Source organism: Rhinolophus hipposideros, assembly GCF_964194185.1.
Source record: "Rhinolophus hipposideros genome assembly, chromosome: 4".
NCBI lineage: Eukaryota > Metazoa > Chordata > Mammalia > Chiroptera > Rhinolophidae > Rhinolophus > Rhinolophus hipposideros.
Genome location: NC_138050.1, coordinates 22,704,678 through 22,728,108, shown reverse-complemented (window position 1 = coordinate 22,728,108; position 23,431 = coordinate 22,704,678). Strand labels below are relative to the sequence as shown.

Genomic DNA, 23,431 nt, shown 5'->3' with positions numbered 1-23,431 from the left:
CCCCACTGACAGTCACCCCACATGATGTTAAACAAGGTAAGATGTACCTTTAAAAGTAAAACAAAAAATGTATTGCCTTTATATAGCACCCCTGAGCCTTTAGCTCGTCTGCAGTTGCCCAATTTGAACTTGTTAAAAAACATTTTAGATGGAAACATCCTGGTGACACTTCCAAAATAAAAATAATAACAATATGAAAAAGTGGAATTGGAGAAGAAGAGATGTTTATTCTCATATACATGATATCGTCACGAAGCAAAACATTTTGAGGTTCTGGAGTGTGCTTATTTTAATACAAAGGAAGAGGAAACCAACCCAGTCTATGTCTCTCCAAGGATATTTAGCGATGTCCTAAATTTGTAAATCACTACTACAAAATTATTTTAAAATATTAGGACCTCTCAGAATAGTTGAACCACAATTTATAAATGATTTAGGATAAGTAAAATGTATTTTAACTTATTTTTTGAAAATAAAATTCAGAATTTAGATACCTCAGGATATCTCTGCAAAAGAAGAATAAATAATTCGGAAGAAATGTTAATATATTTTAATTTTGACTTTAAGAGTTTGTTTCAAATTCAGCATTCTCCCCTTGTCTTTTCATAACAATTTTATAAATTTGGATGTGTCCTAGATTTATTTATTTTAATAATACCTGTCAAAATGAGGTTCTGCAAAAGACATTTCAGGAAGCTTAAATTAATGTAAAATTATCTAAGGCTATCGTTGAGTCATGAGAAAATATTAATCATGATAATACTTCGATTTGAAAATGAGATAAGCTGAGGAGCATTACTTTAAATGTATTATAGATGAGGCAATTTCCTTTAAAGCTATGGAACTTAAATTATAGTAAACTATTTGAATTTAAATAAAATATTGACATTTAAAATATTGTTGTGAGTTTTCATACACCTGCTATTCAACTTTTCAGTATTTGTTCAACTACTTTCACTTTCTGAGAAAAATTACCCTAACCGTCAATAAAATCCCATATGGAGTTGCAAACATCCAGTCTGCCTTTGCCTGGGGACTGGATGTGTCCTGACCAGGACCTTCCTGCGCCCCATGATGGACATTTCCTTCCACTGATCAACGCCCTGCATTTTGTACACTCTTGAAATGAATGTCCATGCGGTTCCCTCCCTATGAATTTGCATCAGAACTTCTCCCCAGAAACAATCTTAAATCTGTAAAAATAAATAAACAAATAAATAAATAAATAAATAAAATAAATATTATATATATAATTATATATATAATTGTATAAATATTATATAAATATTAATATATATAATTATATAAATATTATACATATATAATTTATATATATATATATATACCACATGCTATGGTTCTACCCCAATAAATAGTTAATCCTGTAAAATAAGTCTGCTTAAAATATTGCATGAGAAAGCAAAGAATAAAACGTGGGGACAGTCTAGAAAATGAAATTCTTTCTCTCCGGTTCAGAAAAAGATCTGGGAGAATTCCGGCAAATCTCCCTCGTCTGGCCACAAGGATTTACTCACTTAGATGCGGCACGGTTGTCCCTAAACCACAGAGTTGCTTCCGTCCGTCCCGAGAAAACGAGGTTCCTATCCTCATTCCAGACACCGCATCGAAGTCAGGGCGGGACACGCATGCGCTCCACGTGGGTCTGAGGCGTTAGGCGAGAAGAGGCGTGTTGGGGCGCCCTCTGACGGTGGTCTGAGTGCAGTGCAGGGCCCTCAGGGTTTGCTATTTCCTGGAGGGCATGAGGCCCTTACAGGCCCTCACAGTTGGAGTGAGAGGGAAGAGCTAAGTGAGGGGACACGGCTAGAACGACCCATGGGGTAATGGCTTAGAGTTCGAGACATCGATGTGGCCTATTAAGCTATGTTTACCTTCATACAAATGAGGATTATTCCTTCCAGAAATATAATCTATGTTTATATATATTGATCAATGGATGGATAGATAGGTAAATAGATACTACGGAGGTGTATGTACACAGGTTAAGATCCACATAAATTTCCTCACACTGTCAGCTGAGAGGCCAAGAAAAAAAGCATTCCCCTGTAGCAATGAGCACATTCAGATTAGTGAGGTTTTTTTTGGTTTTGGTTTTTTTTTTTTCAATCGTGTTCTCTAATAAAAGGCCAATCTGTTTTTCCTACCCCTGAGGTTCAGACACCTTGGTGACATATCTGAGTACAGAGCTGTTGTAGGGCATCTGCATGTACCGTCCCCTTTCAAAATATGCTGTTCAAGGAGCAATGAGGATGATGCTCTCCCACAGCCCTGGAAGGACTTATGGAAACCACGAAGTCCCGAATATTAGGGGCCCTGAAAAACCCTCTGTCAGAAGGGCAACTGGACCATGAGGAGCGAGGTGCTTGATGCTTGATGTTCCGTGCGAGCAAGGCTTCTGACCCCCAGGGGGAGGGGCGGGGGTGGCTAGGGAGACTTGTCTTCCTTGCAGAGGATCCCAGCTCAACCAGTCATTTGCCTGAACCAAGGAAAGCTATTGAGTGTCCCATGGCAGGAAAGGCTCACGCTAGAGACTCTCTTCCTCCTGCCAGGACTACCCTCCGAAACGGGTTCACACACAAGAACCCATGTTAATCCATGCTCTCCTGTGCCTTGTTTTTCTCTTCCCTTACTGCTGTTCATGATTTATAAAAACATTTCATGGTACAACAATCCCAGTAAGTTACTCCAAACTACCTCATGAGGCCCAATATGAGTACATTTTCACACATTTAGGGGAATCTGCACAATAATTCATCCTCTTAGGACAATATTAATATCACTATTAAAATCATTACTACTTATATCATGAACATGATTGTTATTTTTTCTATTCTTCCTTATTTTTATTATTGTTCTTATCATGGATAATTTTTGTGGTTATTACACAACATTGATCGATTTCTCTACGCACTAAGGGTGTCCAATTTCATAAAGTTGATTAGGAGAGTTCATCTATAGACACAAATACACACAGATAGTCTCAAGTGTCACTATACTAATGGTGTCCTTTGAAGATTGTTCCTCTTGACATTTCTAAGTCCCCTCTGGAGGCAAGAACTAGGCCTTGTTTGCTAGGGAGATTTGGGGAGGAGATCCTGTCCCTTCTTGGGCCCAAGGAAAAATTTCGAAGCTTGCTCCTGTCCCTAACACATGTGCATGCCCCGCAGCCAAAGAGAGGACCCCCTGTTCAATACAAAATTTTCAAGCCCAGGAACTGCTCCCTTGGCTTGGAGGGGGTCACAAATGGTGTCCTTGGTCTTCCTGAGACTGTGTTTTTTCTAATTACCTCAGGTGACAAGAAATTGGTTCTTTCTACCTGGAATGGCAGTGGAGGGCTTCCTCTTCAAAAATGTTCTATGTCCCTTTAGGCCCATCAGTTCCAGCAAACAATGTACATGGAGGAAGGGGCTGAGTGCTATCCTGAAACATAGCATCCTCAGGAACCTCCCAGTCTTTAAAGGGGAATGAAAGCCATGGTGTGCCCTACTACCTGGGAGTAAGAGTATGAGGCATTCCCACATCCTGGAGTGGAAACACACTCAAGGACAAATCTCCATATAAGGATTCCAGGCGATCAGATGGCAGGCAGGCAGCTGGGCTGTGATGGCTGACGGACAGCTGGGGCAGCATTTTTCTTGCAACCAGGTGGAATCCCAGGGGGAGACCATGGTGTGGTTCTGAGGTACTGCCATCCTATAGGGAAACTGCCCAACCAGCCATCTGTGGAAATGCTGAAACTGTGGAGGGTCCTACGGAAGGCAGGACAGGGATGAGTCACCACACTTCCACCCACTAACTAGACCCCTGTTGAAGTAATTTGCACAGCACTTGCCCAGATCACACAGGTTCTCCAGGGCCTGATTCTTCCCTCCTGGACATAGTGCAATCCTAGGACACTGACTCCAACTAACTTAGGAGGCATCTTACTGGGCCATTGCCATCTACTTAGGGGGTTAGCTATTCTAGTTTCCATCTAGTTAGTTTAATTTTAATATCGCTATTCAAATTATTTCTTTCTTTCACCATGGTCATTATTTTGTTTACTAATCACTATTTTGATGATTATTGTGTTAAGAATCATTTTTGTGGTTGTTGTTATAAAACTTTGAATAGACTTTTCTGGGAGAGAGGTGTTGGATTTTTCTGACAATGATTCGAAGTTTCCCACACAGGCAGACCACATGCAGCTGAATCTGGGCTGTTTCTGCTCTCTGGTCGGTTTTAAAAGCAGGAGGCTGCTTCCTGGGGCCCTGCCCAGATCAACCTCAGTCATTCTGTGGTTCTCTCTTTTCAGCCCCAGCTTCTTGTCCCTCCATTTTCTTGGCCTTTTTAACCACGTCCCTAGTTTCCCCTGCACTGGTTCCCTACACACACACACACACACACACACACACACACACACACACACACACACACAAACTCCTGTCCACACGATCCTCACAGCCCACTGATGGACTTTTATCTCCCTTGGGCAGTAGGAATAGTCACCTTCCCATGAGTTACCCCCATTTCCCTCCTCCACACCCAAGCTCAAGATCCCTCTGACCTTCCCCCCACATCTCACTAAGTCTAGCCACAGGACCCCTTGTAAGCCCAGCACCCTTTCTTTTTTCCCTCCCCTCTAATTACTGCCCTCCCCTGATTCTCTTCCCGCTCTCTGCACAGGTCACATATACAGCTCACTGGAAAGTTCTCAAACCCAGTCATCAATCTGATGCTCGCCAGTAACCTCACCATGGACAGCTTACCCCTCAAAGTCAGCATTCTCAAGTTCACACTGAATGCCATATACCACGGTCACACACAGAGAGACAGTCCCTTCCCATATCGAGATTCCTTACATGAACCACACAACACATTTCCTATGTATGACACTGTATTTGTCAGTGACAGTGAGTTACATGTGAGGCAGTGAGAGTATGCAGGCAGTGCAGCTATCCTTGTGCTGAGATTACAGCCTGGGATCTCTGCCCCTTCTTCTTCCTCTTGGTATCTCTGGCTCTCCTTTTAGGACAAGGGACATGGCAAATGTTCTTTGCCCCCTGAGGGGGGATATCCCTGGCTGGATTGTGGAGCAGGTAGTTTTCCTGTTCTGGATGATTCTTCTTCAGCCCATCTCTGTATTTGGACTGGTGAATCACGACTGCATTGGCAGGCAGGGCACATTCAATTTTCCTGAGGTTGAACTCGGGCTTAGGTCGGGATTGTTCCTGGAGCAATTTCCACTGCTCAAAGGTGATCTGCTTGACTGATGTCTCTTGCTCAGGCTCCTGTGACCCAGGACCCCGGTTGCTGGAGTGTCTCTCAGGCTCCTGTTGGGTTGCTCTCATGTCTGGGTGCTCAGCCTTGAGGCATCTTGGCTCCCCACCTAGGAACACACTCCCACTCTCTCTTTCCAATTCACTCTTTTGGATGTAAAAGAGAACGTAAGCTTGTTGGCTCAGGGCAGAAGAAACATCACAGGTGGTTACCTTAGCGTCATCCATTTTGAACCACTGGCCGTTCCTGGCTTTGATGTAACAGAAGTAATGTCCATTGTGGCAACTCCAACCAGCATGGACCAGCACAGCATAGAGCGAATACACAAGCGGTCCTGCGTTCTGCTGAGACAGGTACTGTTGCATGTCGAGATGCTCAGGATATTGCACCGCCTTCTCCACTTTGCTGCCTGTAAAATCTGAGAACCGTTTCAATAAAAGGATAAGGACTTTCGAGGAAGTGTGCAAAGTCAGTCTCTTGGAAGCTGACACCTTCTTGAGACAAAAACTACAATGGTACAAATTTTCACCATCCAAGTTTTCAGGCTTCACCAACAGTTCCAAAGCATGGGTCACGCTCTGAGCCTCCTGGATATCCAGGGTAATGTCCACGTAGGGGTCCAGCGTATTGGAAACTCTGTGGCAGTGGAGACACTTGATTTGAGACTGCCAGTACCCTCCAAATATTTGACGGATTAGGGTGGTGTCTTCAGAGTGCCGGTCTCGCTGCTTGTACCCATGCAGACATGCTTGATGCATGGCATCCACAGTGAACATTAGAAATTCATGGGCATCTTCCTGCTTGTGTCTGTGGAAGCCAGTAACCAGTTCCTTCAAAGGCTGGATAACATCTCCAGGACTAAGGAGGGCCCGGACGACGTGAGCTTGCATTGTACACAGGATGCAGGACGTCTGCATCTGACAGGTTTCCGAGTGCCATCGGGACAGCAGAAAGCTGGCAAGGGGCGGGGTGTATGTCAGGCACTGCAGGGCTGCATTCACGTAGCAGGTGTTGCCCATATTCTGAAGCCCTGCTCCAACCACAGTGGGTCTCTTCCAAGTCCGAAGGTTCTTTGAGGGAGCCGGTTCTGCTGCCACAGGAGACAAACGATCATTGGACCAAGCCGATTTCAGTTTCGGACTGACATTGAAACAAGACTCATCTTCCCAGTGGAGAGAAGTAGACTCCATGTCTCCAGAAATAACCTTCATGAGATTTAGTTCAAGTTCAAATTGCAAAAGGAAGCTTCCAGACTGAGAAGTTCTCCAAATGACAGGCTTGGCGATCTCATCCACATTTTTATAGGCCACGCAACAACCCACGTGACCAAAAACTAGTCCACCTCCACCAACCAATCAACTCCAAGGGCTTGATTCAATTATGGGTTAGGGTGTGGTCACTGTTATTTTATTCCTTAGAGAGACCAATCCACACCTTTCAATAATGTGTATTTCTAGAACACCAGGAACTTCTTTGTCAGGATGGTACTTAAACGAGCTGATAACGGAAATTAGTTGGAACGATGGAGATACATGTGTCTTGGCCTTTCCAAAAGAGAGACATAGACCAATCCGGGGATATATAGAGTGTGTGGGTGTATGTGTGTGCTTGTGTGGGGATGGTTTATAAGTACTTCCAGTCATGCACATTTGCAGGACGCTAATAATTTAAGGTGTCAGAGCCTACACTTGGTATACCTTTTCAGGCTAAGGAAGGCTGGAGCTACCCATAAACACGGAGCAGTCATCCCCACCCTTTGCCTCCCCAGCATCCTCCAGTTTCCACAACCACCAATGAGAGCTGCAGCCATGGTGCCATCTGCTGGCCGGTAGCACAAAGACACGGCCCTCCCACAGCCCTAGGCAGAAACACCCCAGGGAGATTTCTGTAAGAGACGGGGCATGCCTAGCAGACGACACGCTGGCAGCCTGGCTGTAAGAGCTGATGGAGAAGTGGAGCAGTGTGTTCCATACAATCAGGGCTCCTGAGCTCCAGGGGCAGGCCCTGGTGTGATTCTGGGGATCCTTTCGTCTTGCAGGGAACTCTCCCAGGCAGCCATCTGGTGTAAATGTTGAAACTGTTGAGTGTCCTGTGGAAAGCAGCACAGGGATGAGTCTCCATATCTCTGCCCACTAGGCCTCTGCTAGGGGAATTTGCACAAGTCTTGCCCTGATAACACGGGTTCTCCAGGGACTTGACTTTCCCATCCTGCTGCTTCTCTTTGTCATCACAGAACACAGGATTTAGTGCAATCCTAAAACACTGACTCTGGTTAACTCAAGAGGCACCTTACTGGGCCATTGCCATCCATTTGGGGGGTTTTCTAATCTAATTTCCATCTACTGAGTTTCTTATTATAATCATTATTAAAATTATTTATTTCTGTTCATGGTTGTTATGATGGTTACTCATCACTTTTTGGGAAAATAACTGTGCTTAGGAACTATTTTTGTGGTTGTTGTTTGTTGTAAAACTTTGACTCAAATTTTTCCGGTACATAGAAAAAAACTTTTAATAAACTTTTCTGGTACAAACGTTTTACTCTGATGATGAGTAGAAAATCTCTCTTCTCAAGCCTAGCTTCTGGTCCCCTCTTTTCCCTTGGCCACTTCACCCCCAGGTTCCTTGGTTCCTCTGCAGTGGTTTTGTCCACACTATTCTCACAGCCCAATGCTGGACTTTGATCTCCACTGGGCAATAGGCATGATCACATTCCCAACAGTTACCCCCATTTTCCCTCCTTCACACCGAGGCACAGGTCCCTTGTCTCCTGCCCCTTCCCTTCTCCCCAGCCCTCACATCAAGTCTGGCCCCAGGTGCTCTTGTAGGCCCCATTCTTCCTTCCTTTCTTACCCTCCCTTTTCTCACTATTTCTTGACTCTCTTCCTGTTCTCTGCCCAGGTCAAAGCCCCCTGAATCCTGCCAAAGGGCCCTACTCTTGCTGTCTCAGTAAACCTACCATGGGCTAACCCCTCCAAAGCTTTGACATCACCTATACATTTCTGCATATTCCCTTCCTCTCAGGTGGCCAGAACCCCCTCCAAAGTTGCAATAGAAGCCTTTAGTGCTTCACCCTCCTAACATGCCCCATATTTCTGATCCTTCAGCAGCCTAATTGCACCTTCTCAGGACCCCTCAATCGCTGCCCTTCCCTGGAGCAGGGCCTAACTAGCAGGACTTCAGAATCTGCAAAGGATCAAGTCTCTTCCTCTACCATTACTTGAGACTGAGGGCTCTCTAAAAGCTCCAGAAAAAGAATCAAAGAGGCTAATCCAACTAAAAATCAATCAATCAATCAATCAATCAATCAATCAATCCATTTTAAGATAGCTTCCTTTAGAAATGTCATCCTTAAAAAAGTGAATGAAAAATGTGTTTCAAAATGAAGTGTAGTTTATATTACCTCCAGAATTTAAAACCAGTACCCAGGAGGAGCACTTCTGTCACATGCCTGTCCCTTTGTGAAAGGAGAGATGGAACAATGAAATAGGTGCTCAAAGGTAGGCACAGCTAAAAGAAAATAGATAATCCAATCTTAATTATGAATGTCTGAACGTAATCATGAAATCTTCAGTTAGGTAGTAATTCAAGAATGCTCTATTGATTCCCTTATTGTATCATTTGATATACTTTATAAATTAGAGAAACTATTTTCCAGGTCAGTTGAGATTCTAACTGACCAATAAAGTTGTCTATACTTAAGGTACACAAAATAGGCTGTTTTGTTCTCCACGTCATTGTGAAATGATCACCACAATCAAGGCCGTTAACACATCTATCACCTCACATCCCCTCACACACCTTTGTGTTTGTATGTGGCGAAAAATCGGAAGACATACTTTATTAGCCAATTTTAAACATAGGATTAAAAATCTATGATTGTAACTCACAATGCTAGCAATTTATAGGGGAAATATTTTGAAATTAAGAGATGCCACATTTTATAAATTGATGAAGTTAGCCATAATTGCAAATAAAGAACAAAAATACAGACCCCAAATCACTATACATTTCTGTACCAGACATGATGCTTTAAGATAAACATCAGTGCTTTAAAGACAGTTAAACAGATGAGGAGCCCCCATGCCTGCTTCTTTTCAACAAAGTGCTGTATAAAACGCCAGGGCTCTGAAGCCAGAGAATTGACTGTGCTGAGCACAACCGGAAATACACCCTGACATTTTGTTGTTGTGTTCTGGCTGGTGATATGATTGTATACATAACAAATCCATTCAAAATGGAAAAAAGAAAAGAACTCTTCAAACTCACAGCTGCAAACACAAACAAGCAAAACAAAGAAACAAACAAACAAAAAATTGGATATATGATGAATCTACCAAAATATATTGCAATCCTACATAATTTCAATAAACTAAAATAGAATTTAGAGGGTGAGAAGATGGGTGAAAAGGTCAAAGTGAAGAGAGTCAATAGCATTGTGCTATTTGTAAGGGGAGAGATGATTACTAGAATAAATGGGGTGATTGTCTTGTAAGGTATAAAAACATTGAATTGCTATGTTGTAGACCTGATACTAACATAAGTAATATCATATTGAACATATTGAACATCAACTCAACTTACATAGAATCTATCTATCTATCTATCTATCTATCTATCTATCTATCATCTATCTATCTGTATATTTACACATATATCATTTAAAAAGGGACTACTGAGAATACCCAACACCCAAATAGTTTGTCATATTCAATCTAGGAGTGACTTACAGAGTTTTATGAAAAACATCAAAATACCCTTAATTGAAATGATGTCAACCCTCATGAAGTGGTAGCTAACACACGCTCAGAGTTGGGGAAAAATTCGCAAAAACAAAAATTTTAATGCTATTCAAAATCCCAAAAGACTTTATCTAAAAGATGGAGAGAAAACAATTCATAATTGAAAAAAAGGAACGAAAATGGTGCATGATGAACAAAACTTATGGAATTACCCTCCCAAGGCCAAGTAATCTGTCCTGTCCGAATAAAAAAATACTAGCTGTGCTCCTCCTGTGTGTCAGCTGATTCCCAGGAAGGTTGGTGCTGGACAAGCTCCACTGGACGTGATGCAGCTTCCAAGGTCACTGAGGAAGGGTCACTGAGGGACTTTCTGGTCCTGAGTGGGCTTTTATGCATTTTTTTATTCGGACAGGGCACAGATTACTGGGCCTTGGGAGGGTTGTCCTGAGAGTGGGCAGTGCCGCCTCGTCCAGCAGGAGGCTGAACAAGGGCCTTTAGCGGCAGGAGAAGTGAGCCCAGAGCACGCAGCCCCTGGAAGCCTGGGAGACCAGTCTGAGGCCAGACGCAGCTGCGGGAAATCCCGGTGCTGCCTGTCTGCCCAGGGAGGAAGGACCAGAACGGACGGGGTGGGGCCAGGGCTGCAGGGTCCTGATCAGGCTGGCCGCGGGGGCGGGGTCATCAATAATAAATGAGATGCAAATGAAAATGGCCCTGGGATTTCAAGTGTATGCAAGTCATAAACTGTAGAAAACCACCCACAGAGGCAACATTATTGAAAAATGGAATTCCCCCACCTGTGTCAGCACCAGTATTGAAGAGGTGATTCCAGCGCGGGTTGTTTGTTGCATTGCTTTGGGGGACAGGGTGGCCCCTGGATTGAAGTAGAAATACCCCAATGCGGTGTTTCCCATTTCTAATTCTCTACGTTTTTAAATAAATGTGCCTCAAAGTATCCATGGCCAGATGGCTAGTGGAAGAGAAACGGTAGAAAGAATCCAAATATCCTTCAATAGGAAAAGAGGCTAAACGAGGAAGTCCCAGTTCATCCACATCAATCCTTAGGAAAGGACCGTGACACTGAATGACATACAGCTCCAGGTGACCACATGGATGCTGGTCAGGCACAATCGCTTGAGACACGAGACAAAGTGCAAAACAAGCCAGTCCCAAAAGGACCAATATCGTTGAATTCCTTTCCAATGACTTTGCTAGAGCAGTCGGCTTCCCAGAGATGGAACAGAGAATGGCGGTGGACAGGGTCCGCACTGAGGAATGGAAGATTTAGTATTTAATATTAGGAATTAGAGTTGCAGTAACAAAAAATTAAAAGCACGAAAGGTGGACAATAATGATGGTTGCTCAACAGTCTGAATGTGCTGGATGCCCAAAAGCTATATATTTCAATGCATTAGGAAACGACATTTCATCTCAGATGCATCTGACCACATTCGAAAACCACAAAGCACAGAAGGAAACGGGCCTACACACAGATGTTTATTTTTCTTACAGAAAATACATGTTCATAAAGTATATTTTCACATGGTTTCCTATAATGTGAAATCACCTAAAACTGCTAAATGAGAATTACATTCCTTCAAAGCTTGCTACCATCCATGGGGATTATGCTAATTGGATGTTTACCTTCTAAAGGTCATGTGACCTTGAATCAGCATAAAAGCCCACTGAGGACCAGAAAGTCCCTCAGTGACCCTTCCTCAGCGGCCTTGGAAGCATCACGTCCAGTGGAGCTTCTTCAGCAGCAACCTTCCTGAGAATCAGCTGACACTCAGAAAGAGCACAGCTAAGTTTCAGGTGAGTTTCCTTTGAACTTGGTCCTTAGATTCAATCTCAGACAAAGGAGACACTAGGAAGTCTAGGTAGTGATGTGGACGTAGGCAGTCGGGGAGGGAGACTTTCCCTTTCTCAGCGGATCTCAGCAGAGAGACACACTAGCTCTGACCATTTCAGTAAAAGCTCATCATTACCCCGAGAGTGATTCCAAAGGAAAGGGACCCGAGCACTGTGACTTGTGTGGGTTGGTGGGTGAACAGTTAGGGCCACTTGGTGGGTTTGGCTAACGGCATTTAAACCTGAAATAATGAATTTGTTTAGAATTAGTACAGACATATTCTGTGTTTTTCCCCCATGGTCACTAGGTCACCTCACAGCCACTGGGAGAAGAAGGTGCATGAGGGGCTGTCATGTGAGTGTGAATTTGAAAGATGCCTTTGTCTTTTCCCTCAGGTATTCCCCAAATCCATAGCTGAAAAAGAGGGACCTGAAGCTCTAAGGAGGTGTGGCTGATGGCGGATCCTGACCGACAGCGCGGGCCTTGTAGACTCTTGAAAGTCCAGAAAGGGAAGAAACAACAGAGGGCACCAGTGGCACACAGGGCTCTTCCAGCAGAGGAGGAGGATCCCAGGGTAAGTAGAGGCTTGTCTTTGTCTTGAACCTGGGGGTGGGTTTGACTGCAGAGACAGGGTTTGGACAGGGCCAGTTCTGTGTCCATAACTCAGTTGTCCCTTCCCATCGTCTGCCTTGGGACTCCTTCACCAGGCAGCCTGGTCTCTTCAGACGCAGAGGAACTACTCACTTGCTAGTTCGTGTCCTGTCCAGCCTGTTTTGTGTCCAGATCTTTCCATTTGGGTCTCTGTTTTCACACTTGAACCTCCAATCCTTTCTCCCGCATCCCCCTAATTAACCTGGGCTTTGGAAAATAGCTGCCAATAATCAATCTCCTGGCACGTAGCAAGCCCCATGTATCTTTCCGTTCTCCATAATCCATACCCCACATCCATGAATCTGTCCTCCTATTCACCTGGGATTTGTGCTGACTCCCTCTTTCTCCTCCCCCCACAGGTGAAGTGCAAGGATTGTGGAGCCTTTGGCCACAAGGTGAGCAGCGTCAGATGCCCCATGAAGCGCTGGCAAGGGGCTCAGGTCCCCCAGCCCCTGGGCTCCAGCAAGATGAAAGAGAATCTGAAACCATCGACTCCCCGGGACCTGCAAAACCCAGGTTCCTTTAACAGCGCTGAGAGACAGAACGAGTCAAACCCAAGGTGAGTGTTGTGAGAGATTGGATACAATCTTTGGGTTGAAATATATGAAGCCCTGGTTTCCCCATCTCGGCATTGTGTGCAGTGCCATCTTTAGGCAAGAACAGGGACATGGGAAGAGAGAGAAAGGAGCCCAGTGTCCTCCAGGGCTCACATTCAGAACATTCTCCTCCTGTAGAATCACTGTGGGGGAGGTGGGCCAGGGAGTATCTGGAACTATGCAAATGACTTGAAAAGGCAATGGAGTGGAAATGGAAGTCCCTCTTGGAAAAACCTGGAGGGCTCCATAGAGTGGGGGAAGGATCAGAGATGAGGGAAAGGCGTGGGATCTCACTCCCTATTGCTATCACAGCAAAAGTGGGAAAGGGCTGGGGTGCTAGAAGGTTTGTTTGCATTGGGGATGGGAAATGAAGTGACTTCCAATTCACGTTTTCTTCTGCAGGCGAGATCAACAGCAGAGACAGGCTCTACTCCAGAGATTCCCCATGAGACGCCAAGGCAGGCCCCAGAACAATTGGAAGGAATCAACAGAATCCTGTGACTATGTGAGGGTGAGTGTCCCCCATTTCCAGTCGTTTTTCCTCTTTGGGGTAACTGGGACTTGTCTCAGTGATTTTCTGCATTAGGAAATTCTAAAACTTCTTTTCTGTCCCATGTGGTTTCTCTTACTGTGGTTTTCAGATGATTTTCCCTTGGAGTGTTTGATTTTCCATGATATGGGCATGTGTGCCCCCAATGTGCCAATGGACAGTGTGGATGGGATTCTATTTAATGTTTCCAAATGTAGAGTCCTATAGGGGAAAATAGGAGTCTTGAAATTCAGAACCCTACTTCCAAATTGCCCATGCAAACTCTTTAGTTGTGAAACTGCTTTCCAAACATGATTTGAATCCATTCCTCAAAAGAGTATAAGAAAGGTTTTGATTCCTCTTCATTAATAGGTGGCTTTTTGTAAGAACATTTCTGTTTTTGTTTTGTTTTGTTCTACCTGACATTAAAAACGCTATCCAGGGGATTTCGTAACTTCTTTTGTGCTGGTCAAGCACCTTATCATCTTGAAATTGATAGCTGGTGTATCTTTTACTGTGCAAAATTTGTTTTATGGTTGTAGATTTTTTTTCTTTGTTTCTCTCTAATGTGTATGTGACAGTGAAAGAATTCTAACATGTGATCTCTGTGTTCTGTCTTCCTGCAGCATCCAAACAGACCGATGCCAGTCCACACGACCAAGAGGAAAGGTGTCCTGGACCCCGATCTCACAAGTAGCTCAGCACCTACCAGGAAACCTGACATGAGCTCCATGGCGTCTCCCTCCGAAAGACCTGAACGGAGCATCTTGCCAGGCCCTGGACTGTATAAAGGACAGGGAGTGCCGCTCACTGGCCTGCCTCACCCAGCATGCAAAGACTTTCTCCAGAATCTTCGCCACATTGTCCAGCAGAGAGACAGCAGGCCCCACTTGGTCTCCCTTGGTGATCCACAGGCTGCCTCCAAGGTTCGTGGCCGGGGCCATGCCCTCATCTCCCAGGCACAGCCCAAGTTTCCTGAAGTGAAGTCACATTCCATCAGGTATCGTGAGGCACAAAGTGGGGGCCACGACTCCAAATGCAGCGTCAAGGCACGAGGCAAGAGAGCTGCCCAGATCCCCATCGAGATGTGCCACAGCCCCCGAAAGAAACCCAGACTCAGCCCCTTGGACACACCCCAGAAGAGCACAGAGAGATCAGATCTGAGGGTTTTGCAGACTCTCCATCCTCCAGCTAGACCTAGACCAGCAGTGGCACCTCAGGTGACCGTGATGACACCTGCCCAAGAGCACAGCATTGACTTCCAGCCACCATATAACGGCTCTCTCCTGAATACAGTCCAGGCCTGCCTCATGCCCCAGCCCCCACCAACTGATCAGGTTCCAGGCCAGTCCCTCAGAATGGTCTTCACGAGATTAGGCAGAGGCCAGTGGAGCTCCAGGTTCCTGACAGCTCCCTCATTCCCTCCTGCTCAGAAGTCAAGTTCTCCTGGTCAGAGCCCTCCCATCTCAGAGAAATCACAGGGTCATTGGACCCGTGTCCCCTGGAGTGTCCTCTATGACGACCTTCAGGTTTCCTCTTCCTCTGAAGAGAGTGATGGTTAGTGAGTCAGCCCAAGGTAACAAAGACTTGTCCACCAGCCTGGGGTGACCTGGAGGTGACTGTTGACCTGGTGAGGGAAATTTAGTAGGAGCAGGCTGTTTCTGCTGAACCAGCAATTCCCCATCTGCGGTGGGTGTACCAGTGGGAGAACTCCAGATTATGTTTGCGGACACACATGAGCAAACACTGCACTTTTTAGTGATGTTAGACTAAAGACTTTATCTTTCAAATGTTACTTTTTATGTAAACTGAAGTTTGGACTTAGTGAACCTGGCATATGAAGTTGTTTTTTTTTTTTTTTTTTTTTTAAACCATGTATAGGATACTAAGTCAATTGCAGTAGCTTTTAAATTCCAAGGCAAATAAGAAGCCTTAGAATCGGGTGTGCAATTGTCTGACTGTGGGACAAGAGAGTAAGTGCCCACCTTTGTGATCTGCTCTTTTCAGCAGTGCCTGTCCTGAGATGAGACTGTTTATCTCTGTGGAGATAGTTCGGTGGAAATCAGAACAGGCAGTCTTCCCATGGCTTTGTACATTTTGGTTATGAAATGTTATATTGGAGTTGTGTTTTATAATTTCCTTTTGTCATTAATAAAATTTGATAAATCTGACCAGTTGTATGCATGGTTTTCATTTGTGTCTGTTTCCGATCATTTCCAAAACAATGGTTATTCCTCAAAGCTTACTTAACAGAGCGTACAGGGGAGTTTGGTAGAACTCCTGGCTCATTAGAAATTCAGAATCTGAGGCGCACCCAGCTGGACTGAGTCAATATATGCATATTGGCAATATGCCCACGAATCTTACGTACGTTGAAATGAGCTTTGTATATTGGCCTAGTCTCTCTTCGGTCCACAGTGGATTCAGTGGTGCCTTGTCAGAGACATGAGGATTCCTGAGTCCCACTCCAAGAGACACAAAGTACTGTGTGTTCCTGGAGTCTGGGCATCACGCTCCTCCAAGCTCTCCAAGTGATCTAACATGCCGCTATGTTTGTGAGCCACGGGAGATGTGAGTCAAAGAGATGACCTCAGTCACATGCTTGAGGTATCTCTAAGGTAGGGAAAGCTCTGACTAGTGTGAAGACAAATCCTAGAGCTCTGTAGAGAGGATTTGCTTATAAAGAGCACAGAACCGCTCCTTTCTCCTACCCTCAGGGAAAGATTTCCTGGTACAACCCTGGGACGTTGACTTCAACGTCCCCAAGAATATCCAGAAGGCTGCGTTTTTGCACACTTAGGGGAATCTGTACATTAACGGACATCTCTTGAGGTAGCAAAGACTATTACTATTACGCTTCTCAGTATTTATGTCATTATTTTAATCATTTTGATCATGCTTACTCTCCATCATGATTTTGATGATTATTGTCCTTCTTGTCATGGATAATGGTGGTGGTGGTTGTCACTCAGTGTTGTATCTGCATTCTTAAAGGGTGTCTGATTTCATGACAATGATTTGGAAGTTTGACCTACAGACACACATAGACACAACCAGTCCCAGGGAGGTGATGGAACACATGGTCTTTTTTTTCTGGTTGATCTTCTGATGTTTCCATGTGTCATCTGGAGCAGGGACTCTCGCAGGCTTGCTTGGAAGATTTGAGGTGGGCATCGTCTCCATTTCTGAGCATGTGGAAAAATCTAGAAGCGCACTCATGATTCTGGAAATGAAACGTTTAAGCCTGTAAACTAAAGGGCAATATACCTATGATACACCTGTCCAATACAATGTTATTGAAGTCAATTCTGGGCACAGACATCCATGGAGTCAGCCTGAACTGAACTCTGGGAGGAGATGTGGGAAGTAAGAGTTTCAATGTTTAGTAGGTAGCAGAAACAGATGGCAGGTGGGCAGCTTGGCTGTGTGGGCTGAAGCAGAGCAGAAACACTGTGTTTTATACAATTGGGGCTCCTGAGCCCCAGGGGGTGTCTCCAATATGGCTGTAGGGCTCTGCTCACCTGTTTGAAACCGGCCCAACTAGCCGTCTGGATGAAACGCTGAAACTGTAGAGTGTCTTGTGGTAGGCAGGACAGGGACGAGTCCGCACACCGCTGGCCTCTAGAACTTAGCTAATGTAATTTGCACAGCACTGGCCCTGACCACACAGGTTCTTCAGCACTTTGATTCTTCCCTCCTGCTACCTCTCTTTGCCACCATGCAATACAGGCCATGGTGGAATCCTAGGACACTGACTCCCACTAACACAGGAGGCACCTTACTCGGCCATTACCACTTAGGGGGTTTTCCAATCTAATTTCCACCTACATAGTTTAATTTCAATATTGTTATTAAAATTCTATATTTTTCTCATCATGGTCATTATTGGGGTTTAAACTCTGTCTGAGCTGCTTTCCACATTAGGCTTTCTGCCTTGTTCTTTCCACAGAGTATTGTTCCTTCTACACCACACACCAAGTCCAGTCCCCATTGGGGAAGGGGATTCTGGACCTTCTCTCCCCCTGTAGAACAGTGTGTCTGCACCCTGGTCCTGGCCCTGGCACTCAGCTGACCCTGTCCTCTCCTGAGACCCTCTCTCCATCCTTCAGGACATCTGGAGCCTTGGCCCTGCCATCTTTAAGCCTCCCCTTCACATCACTGCCTCAGGGATGCCAGGACTCCCGTGCAGGGGAATTTCACCTGGGGAGTTTCTGTGACACCCTGTGTCCCAAATCCCATCCCATTGGATGTACCTGTCAGGCTGTGTTTACATTCCCAATGTCCCACTGGAAAATGCTCTTCCTGGGCAGCCACCATCTTCATTCTGTTTTTGTGATTATGAGGTGAGGTGGATGAAGAGGGAAAAAAAAGATAAAGGGAGAACCAAAGAGACAGAGTCAGGGAGAGAGAGGATAAAATTGAGGAGGGGTTGGGGCCCTGGTGTTTGTCAGACTTATGTAGTGGAAATGCTTCTGCTGTTTACTGCTGAGTATGGTTACTGAAATTTTGATTAAAAAGACTCTTTCTATCATTTGGCATGATTTTTAAGGATTTTGAATGATTTTTAAACATCAAATTATTATATAAAAAGTAAAAAATTTCCAGTGTTGAATCACCATTTCATTTTTGGAATAAGTTCCACATTATGATGATGTACCATGTCCTGACTTACCTATCAAATAAAAAACATCTTGCCAGTCTTTAATATTTTACCCTTATTTCTATTAACTTCATTAATTTTATTAATTTTATTAATAAATTTAATTAATTTGTAACAATTTACGTGTCAATTTATTCCAGTTTTCTACTCATTTCTCTTTGTTTATAAAGTTGCTAAATCAGTGTGTTAGGTTTCTTGGGCAGCCATTAAAAAACACCACTCAGTGAGTAGCTTAAACAACAAAAATTTACTTTTTTACAATTCTAGAGTCCAGAAGTTCCAAGATCAAGTGTTAGTAGGTTTGGTTTCTACTGAGGCCTCTTTGCTTGCCTTGCCAATGGCTGCCTCCTTTCTGTGCTCTCACATGGCATTTTCTTGTTGCTTCTTCTTCTAAGGGTGCCAGTCAGATTGGATTAGGGCCATCCTCAAGGCCTTTACTTTAACTTAATCCCTGCTTTAATTGCCCTATCTCCTAATAGAGTCACAGTATGATGTATTCAACGTGAGAGCTTCAACACTCAAATTTGCTTGTGGGGGATACAATTCAGTCTGTAACTTTGCTTCATTCTTTTCAAGCCCTGTGTTTTCAAATAAATGTTTTTAAACCTACACATTTCCTTGAGATAATTTCCTTGTGTCCCTACCCCATGGTTTGGTGACTTTCATTCTTCATTGTGTTTGTGACTCTAATTGGCAATGCTCCTTTGAATATATTGTAACCACATTGTTTTCCATTCATATTGTTTAGTATTGTTTGCACTACCTGGTTATCATTTAGTTTCATTTTGATTTTACTGTTGTGAACATCTCTGGCCTATGGGATTTAATCTTTGCAATTAGCTGAAAGTTTCTCTCTGGCCAACTATCCAGTCGTAATTGATGGATCCATGGGTGTGCTGAAGCAGAATAAATTGTCTTTACATTTAGGATAAAGGTTCAATATGTGTTTACTTGTTTGTATATATTGTTATATTTAGTGCATATTATTATATTATAGACATAATTATTGCAAAGCGCTTTGTTAACTAAATCTCCCATTCAAATGTATGGATTTAGCAATTTCTCAATTTCTATGGTTCTATTTATGTGTATTTTACACTGTACAATTTGTAGCTACATACAAATTTGTGAATATTTTATTTTTTAGTTTAATTTTTGCTATGAATATTTAATGTCCATTTTTCTTCTTTTAATGTTTTTTGGTACATTTGGTAAATATTTAACCTCACTAATGACTTTGTGATATCTTTAAATAAAATACCACCTTTATAGGGTTCTTCTTCAAGAGATTATATCTGTGAAATGCTTAATATCTTACCTGAGATATTATGAAAGATCTACATTTGTGAAAAATAACTGTTTTTAAGTTTATGATGAATCATAAAAACTCTGCTAGGCAATATTAATATTTTATTTATCAGCATATATTAGAAACATGTATTTATGGGCAGCTCGAATTCTCATTGCACTCCTACTTTCTGTCAAACTGGCTGAGTGATTATCAGGGAACTATCAAATTTAATGTGGAAAACTCTTCTTGCCTGCACTTTATTTGAAAATAAATAGATTTCTATTTATATGTGTTATTTGTTCCAAAATAACACATGAAATATTGATGAGGACATAGTGATAGGACATGAAAATACATCTGGAAAACCATCTGTCATTAAGGGACAGCTCCTAATATTAGTTCAGTTAGGAGTGTGTATATGTCATTCAGGGTGATGGGTTTCCTTAAAAGAAGGTCACACACAGAGAGATCATGTTGCTGCTGACCTTCTGAAGCATCCCCTGAACCCAGGGGCTACATCAAGGCTACCTGTACCCTGTCCCCATCAAGGCTACAGTACTTTTGCAGCACTACTTCCATGCTGTCCTTTTTTTCTTTTATTCTTTCCTATCTCTTTCAGATCAGGACTTAGGAGATTCTGCTTCTGAGCCTGGGGATGTTGGCAGGCTACAGAATTGCTCACTTTTTGCCAGCATGGTGTTTCCATTCCAGTAGGGGAGGTGTAATGCAGGGACTCAGCTCCCGTTCCCCACACAAGAACGCAGGATATGGTGAGGCCAAGAAGGAACACCAACGGAGCCACGGATTGCAGGGGGGTGGGGAGGTCATACCACTATATTCTCGCTCATGGCTGGGTTGGAGACACAGGAAGCAGGAGTCACACGATCCGCAATCTGCCATCTGCTTCTCTGCCAGCCAACCAACCAACCAACCAACCCCCTAACGTAGCCACAACAGTTATATTAGTGGCTAATGGCTAACCAGTAACAGCTGATGGTCACCCAGCCACAGCTGATGGCCATCTGATTACAGATGATGGCCACCTAATAACAGAGCCAGCATCTTTCTACGTGAGGCTGAGAGCCTGGAAACTGGTCTCTGGGACTCTGTCCCCGCAGGGGACTACACAGGAAGGCAGGAGCTGTGATTCCCCAATTCTGGGGTGTCATGCGGGATGTCATGCGGGGTCTCTGGTCCCACTCCCCAGATAGGAACACAGGGTATGGTGAGGCCAAAAAGGAACACCCATGGAGCAATAAGTAGGGGAGTCATACCATTATTGTCTCACTGGCGGCTAGGTTGGAAACATAGGAGGCAGAAGCCACATGATCCGCAACCTGCCATCCACTTGTCTCTGTCAACCAACCTCACTTGCTAGCTGCAGTCCGCCTTTCTTCAATCCGTAATCCACACTCCACCATGCCATATGTGGGGACAAAGCCCCGGAGAGCAGTTTCCAGGCTCTCGGCCTCACGTGGAGGAGTGCTGGCTCGGGTAGTAGATGGCCGTCGGCTATGGCTAGTTGACCATCAGCTGTGGCGTTAGCCAATTGGCCACTGATATAACTGCCGCAGCTGTGCTGGTTGGTGAGTGGAGTGGAGTCGAGTTGGGAGTTGGTTTGCAGGCAGAAAAGCGGACAGTAGGTCGCACGTCGTATGAATCCAGCCTACAGTGAGAGGATAGTGGTATGACTCCCCGACCTATGGCTCCGTGGGTGTTCCTGTTCGGCCTCACCATATTCTGCATTCTTATGTGGGGACCGGGAGCAGAGACCTCGCAGGCCACCCTGCACGACACCACGCCACACCAGGATGAAACACCACCATGCCACACCTTGCTAGCTTAGCCACCATCTTCTTGCTAGCCCCCATTTGCTGCTAGCGTAGCCACGGCAATTATATTAGTGGCCAATGGCTCACTGGTTACAGCTGACAGCCAACTAGCCACAACTGATGGCCATCCAATCACAGTTGATGGCTATTTACTACCTGAGCCAGTACGTTTCCATGTGAGGCCAAGAGCCTAGAAACTGCACTCCTGGTTCTGTCCCCACATGAGGCATACTTACAAATATTGCAAAGGCTCCAGAAGGCAGGGATGTCCTATCTAGCCTCTCATGGTTGTTCCATCTATTCCTGGGCCCCCAACAGGTATTAAAAATATTCCCTTCAGCCTGGAGGACCATAGGTGCCCTTCCCAAGTCTTGTAAGTGGGTGCATATTGTTGCTGGTCCCCTCAGAGACATACAATATGTTGTAGAGGCTCAGACAGGCTGAAATGTCCTTTCTTAAAGTCCCCTGTCAAAATAATCACTCCAGGCCTCCTGAAGGAAACTTGGAAATTTTGTGGACACTCATTTCTGGGAAGGGCACTAGGAATTACCTGGAAGCATCTGTACATTTGTATTATTTTTGACAATCTTCCGTCATCCTCTTTAGTAAACCAAACACTCTTCATGGATAGAGAAAGCCAATTCTGTGTCTTCTAACAACAACAGTAACAACAAGAAATCATAATTGCTATAATAACTAAATCATGGTGATTAATAACAATAATGATAACAGTCTTCATGATGAATGTGATAATAATAAAATACCTGAGGAAATGGAAGAATAGACTATAGACCACCATGATGTAGGCTAATACCAAATTTCTGTGTGGCATAGAAAGGAAAAGCCTTTAAATAATGATGCAGTAATGTAAAAATGTCTCAATTTCTTCAGAATAATAACATTAACCAGAGTAAAAATCCTACTTAATAGTAAGATAAAAGAGAAAGTTCTTCCTCATGCATTGTGAATAGAAACATGAAATGTGCTCTATTTGGGGTCAAAAGCCAGGTGATACCTATTCACATTGAAAATACAATTAAGCCCACAGCCAGTAATGCACCTTCTGTAAATCTCCCAGAAAGTAATAAGCTTCCAATTAATTAAGAATCACAAACAAAGACATTCATGTTGACATAGTTGCAAGAAGCAGGGAAAGGATACAAACATACTAGCTACACCCTGAGCAAATGGTGAAATAATTTGAGGTACACTTTTGCCTGGGAACAATAGGTACATTAAAAAATGAATTATGACTCATGCAGAAGACTCAGAGAATATCCACCCTATAATTGTTTTTTTCATTATTTATTGTGGCAAGCTCCATGTACCATAAAATCAACTCTCGTAACTATTTTTAAGTGTACAATTCAGTAGTATTAAGTATACGCATATTGTTTTGCAACCATCTCCGTCATCCATCTCCACAACTCTTCATTTTACTCAATTGAAACCTCCACCCATTACACATTCACTCCGCAATTCCCCTCGCCCCATTACCCGGCAATCACATTGTACTTTCTGTCAGGATAAAGATGACTACTCTAGGTGCCTCATATAAGTGGAATCACACATTCTTTGTCTTTTTGTGACTGGCTTATTACACTTAGCTTTAGGTCCTCCAGTTTCTTCCAGGTTATAGCATGTGTCAGAATTTTCTTCCTTTTCAAGGTTGAATAACATTCCATTGGATGTTTACACCACCTTTTGCTTATCAGTTTATCTCTACCCTGTGGTTTTAACTAAGAAACATCATATGAATTGAAGTTTTAAAAGGGATAGAGGATTGTTAAATAGTGATGACTAGAACTCTCCACCTATATGCACGACAACAAATTGTTAGCTTAGATGAAATGGAGAAGGAGGAGAAGAGGAAAGAAGATGAGGAAAGTCCACTACTTCCATGGAATGATGCCATTTTGTCAAAGAAATCATCCTAAACAGATAGACATTTTCCTAGAGGATTGGGCTGGCGAAAGAAACCCTCTTCAGGCCTCCCCTATCATC

General features: G+C 43.8%; 2 protein-coding genes across 2 annotated transcripts; one reads left to right on the top strand and one right to left on the bottom strand.

Annotated features, from left to right (window-relative positions):
- Window positions 1-4,952: 4,952 nt before the first annotated feature.
- LOC308496856 (ubiquitin carboxyl-terminal hydrolase 17-like protein 6) lies at window positions 4,953-6,467 on the bottom strand (the record flags this gene model as incomplete). The annotated part of the gene is made up of 1 exon (XM_081046652.1): window positions 4,953-6,467. One exon carries the CDS (start codon window positions 6,465-6,467, stop codon window positions 4,953-4,955), a length of 1,515 nt encoding a protein of 504 aa, XP_080902778.1.
- Window positions 6,468-12,322: 5,855 nt separating this feature from the next.
- On the top strand, window positions 12,323-15,206 carry LOC308496855 (protein FAM90A13-like; the record flags this gene model as incomplete). The annotated part of the gene is made up of 4 exons (XM_081046651.1): window positions 12,323-12,442; window positions 12,879-13,078; window positions 13,518-13,626; window positions 14,271-15,206. 4 exons carry the CDS (start codon window positions 12,323-12,325, stop codon window positions 15,204-15,206), a joined length of 1,365 nt encoding a protein of 454 aa, XP_080902777.1.
- Between the last annotated feature and the right edge of the window lie 8,225 nt (window positions 15,207-23,431).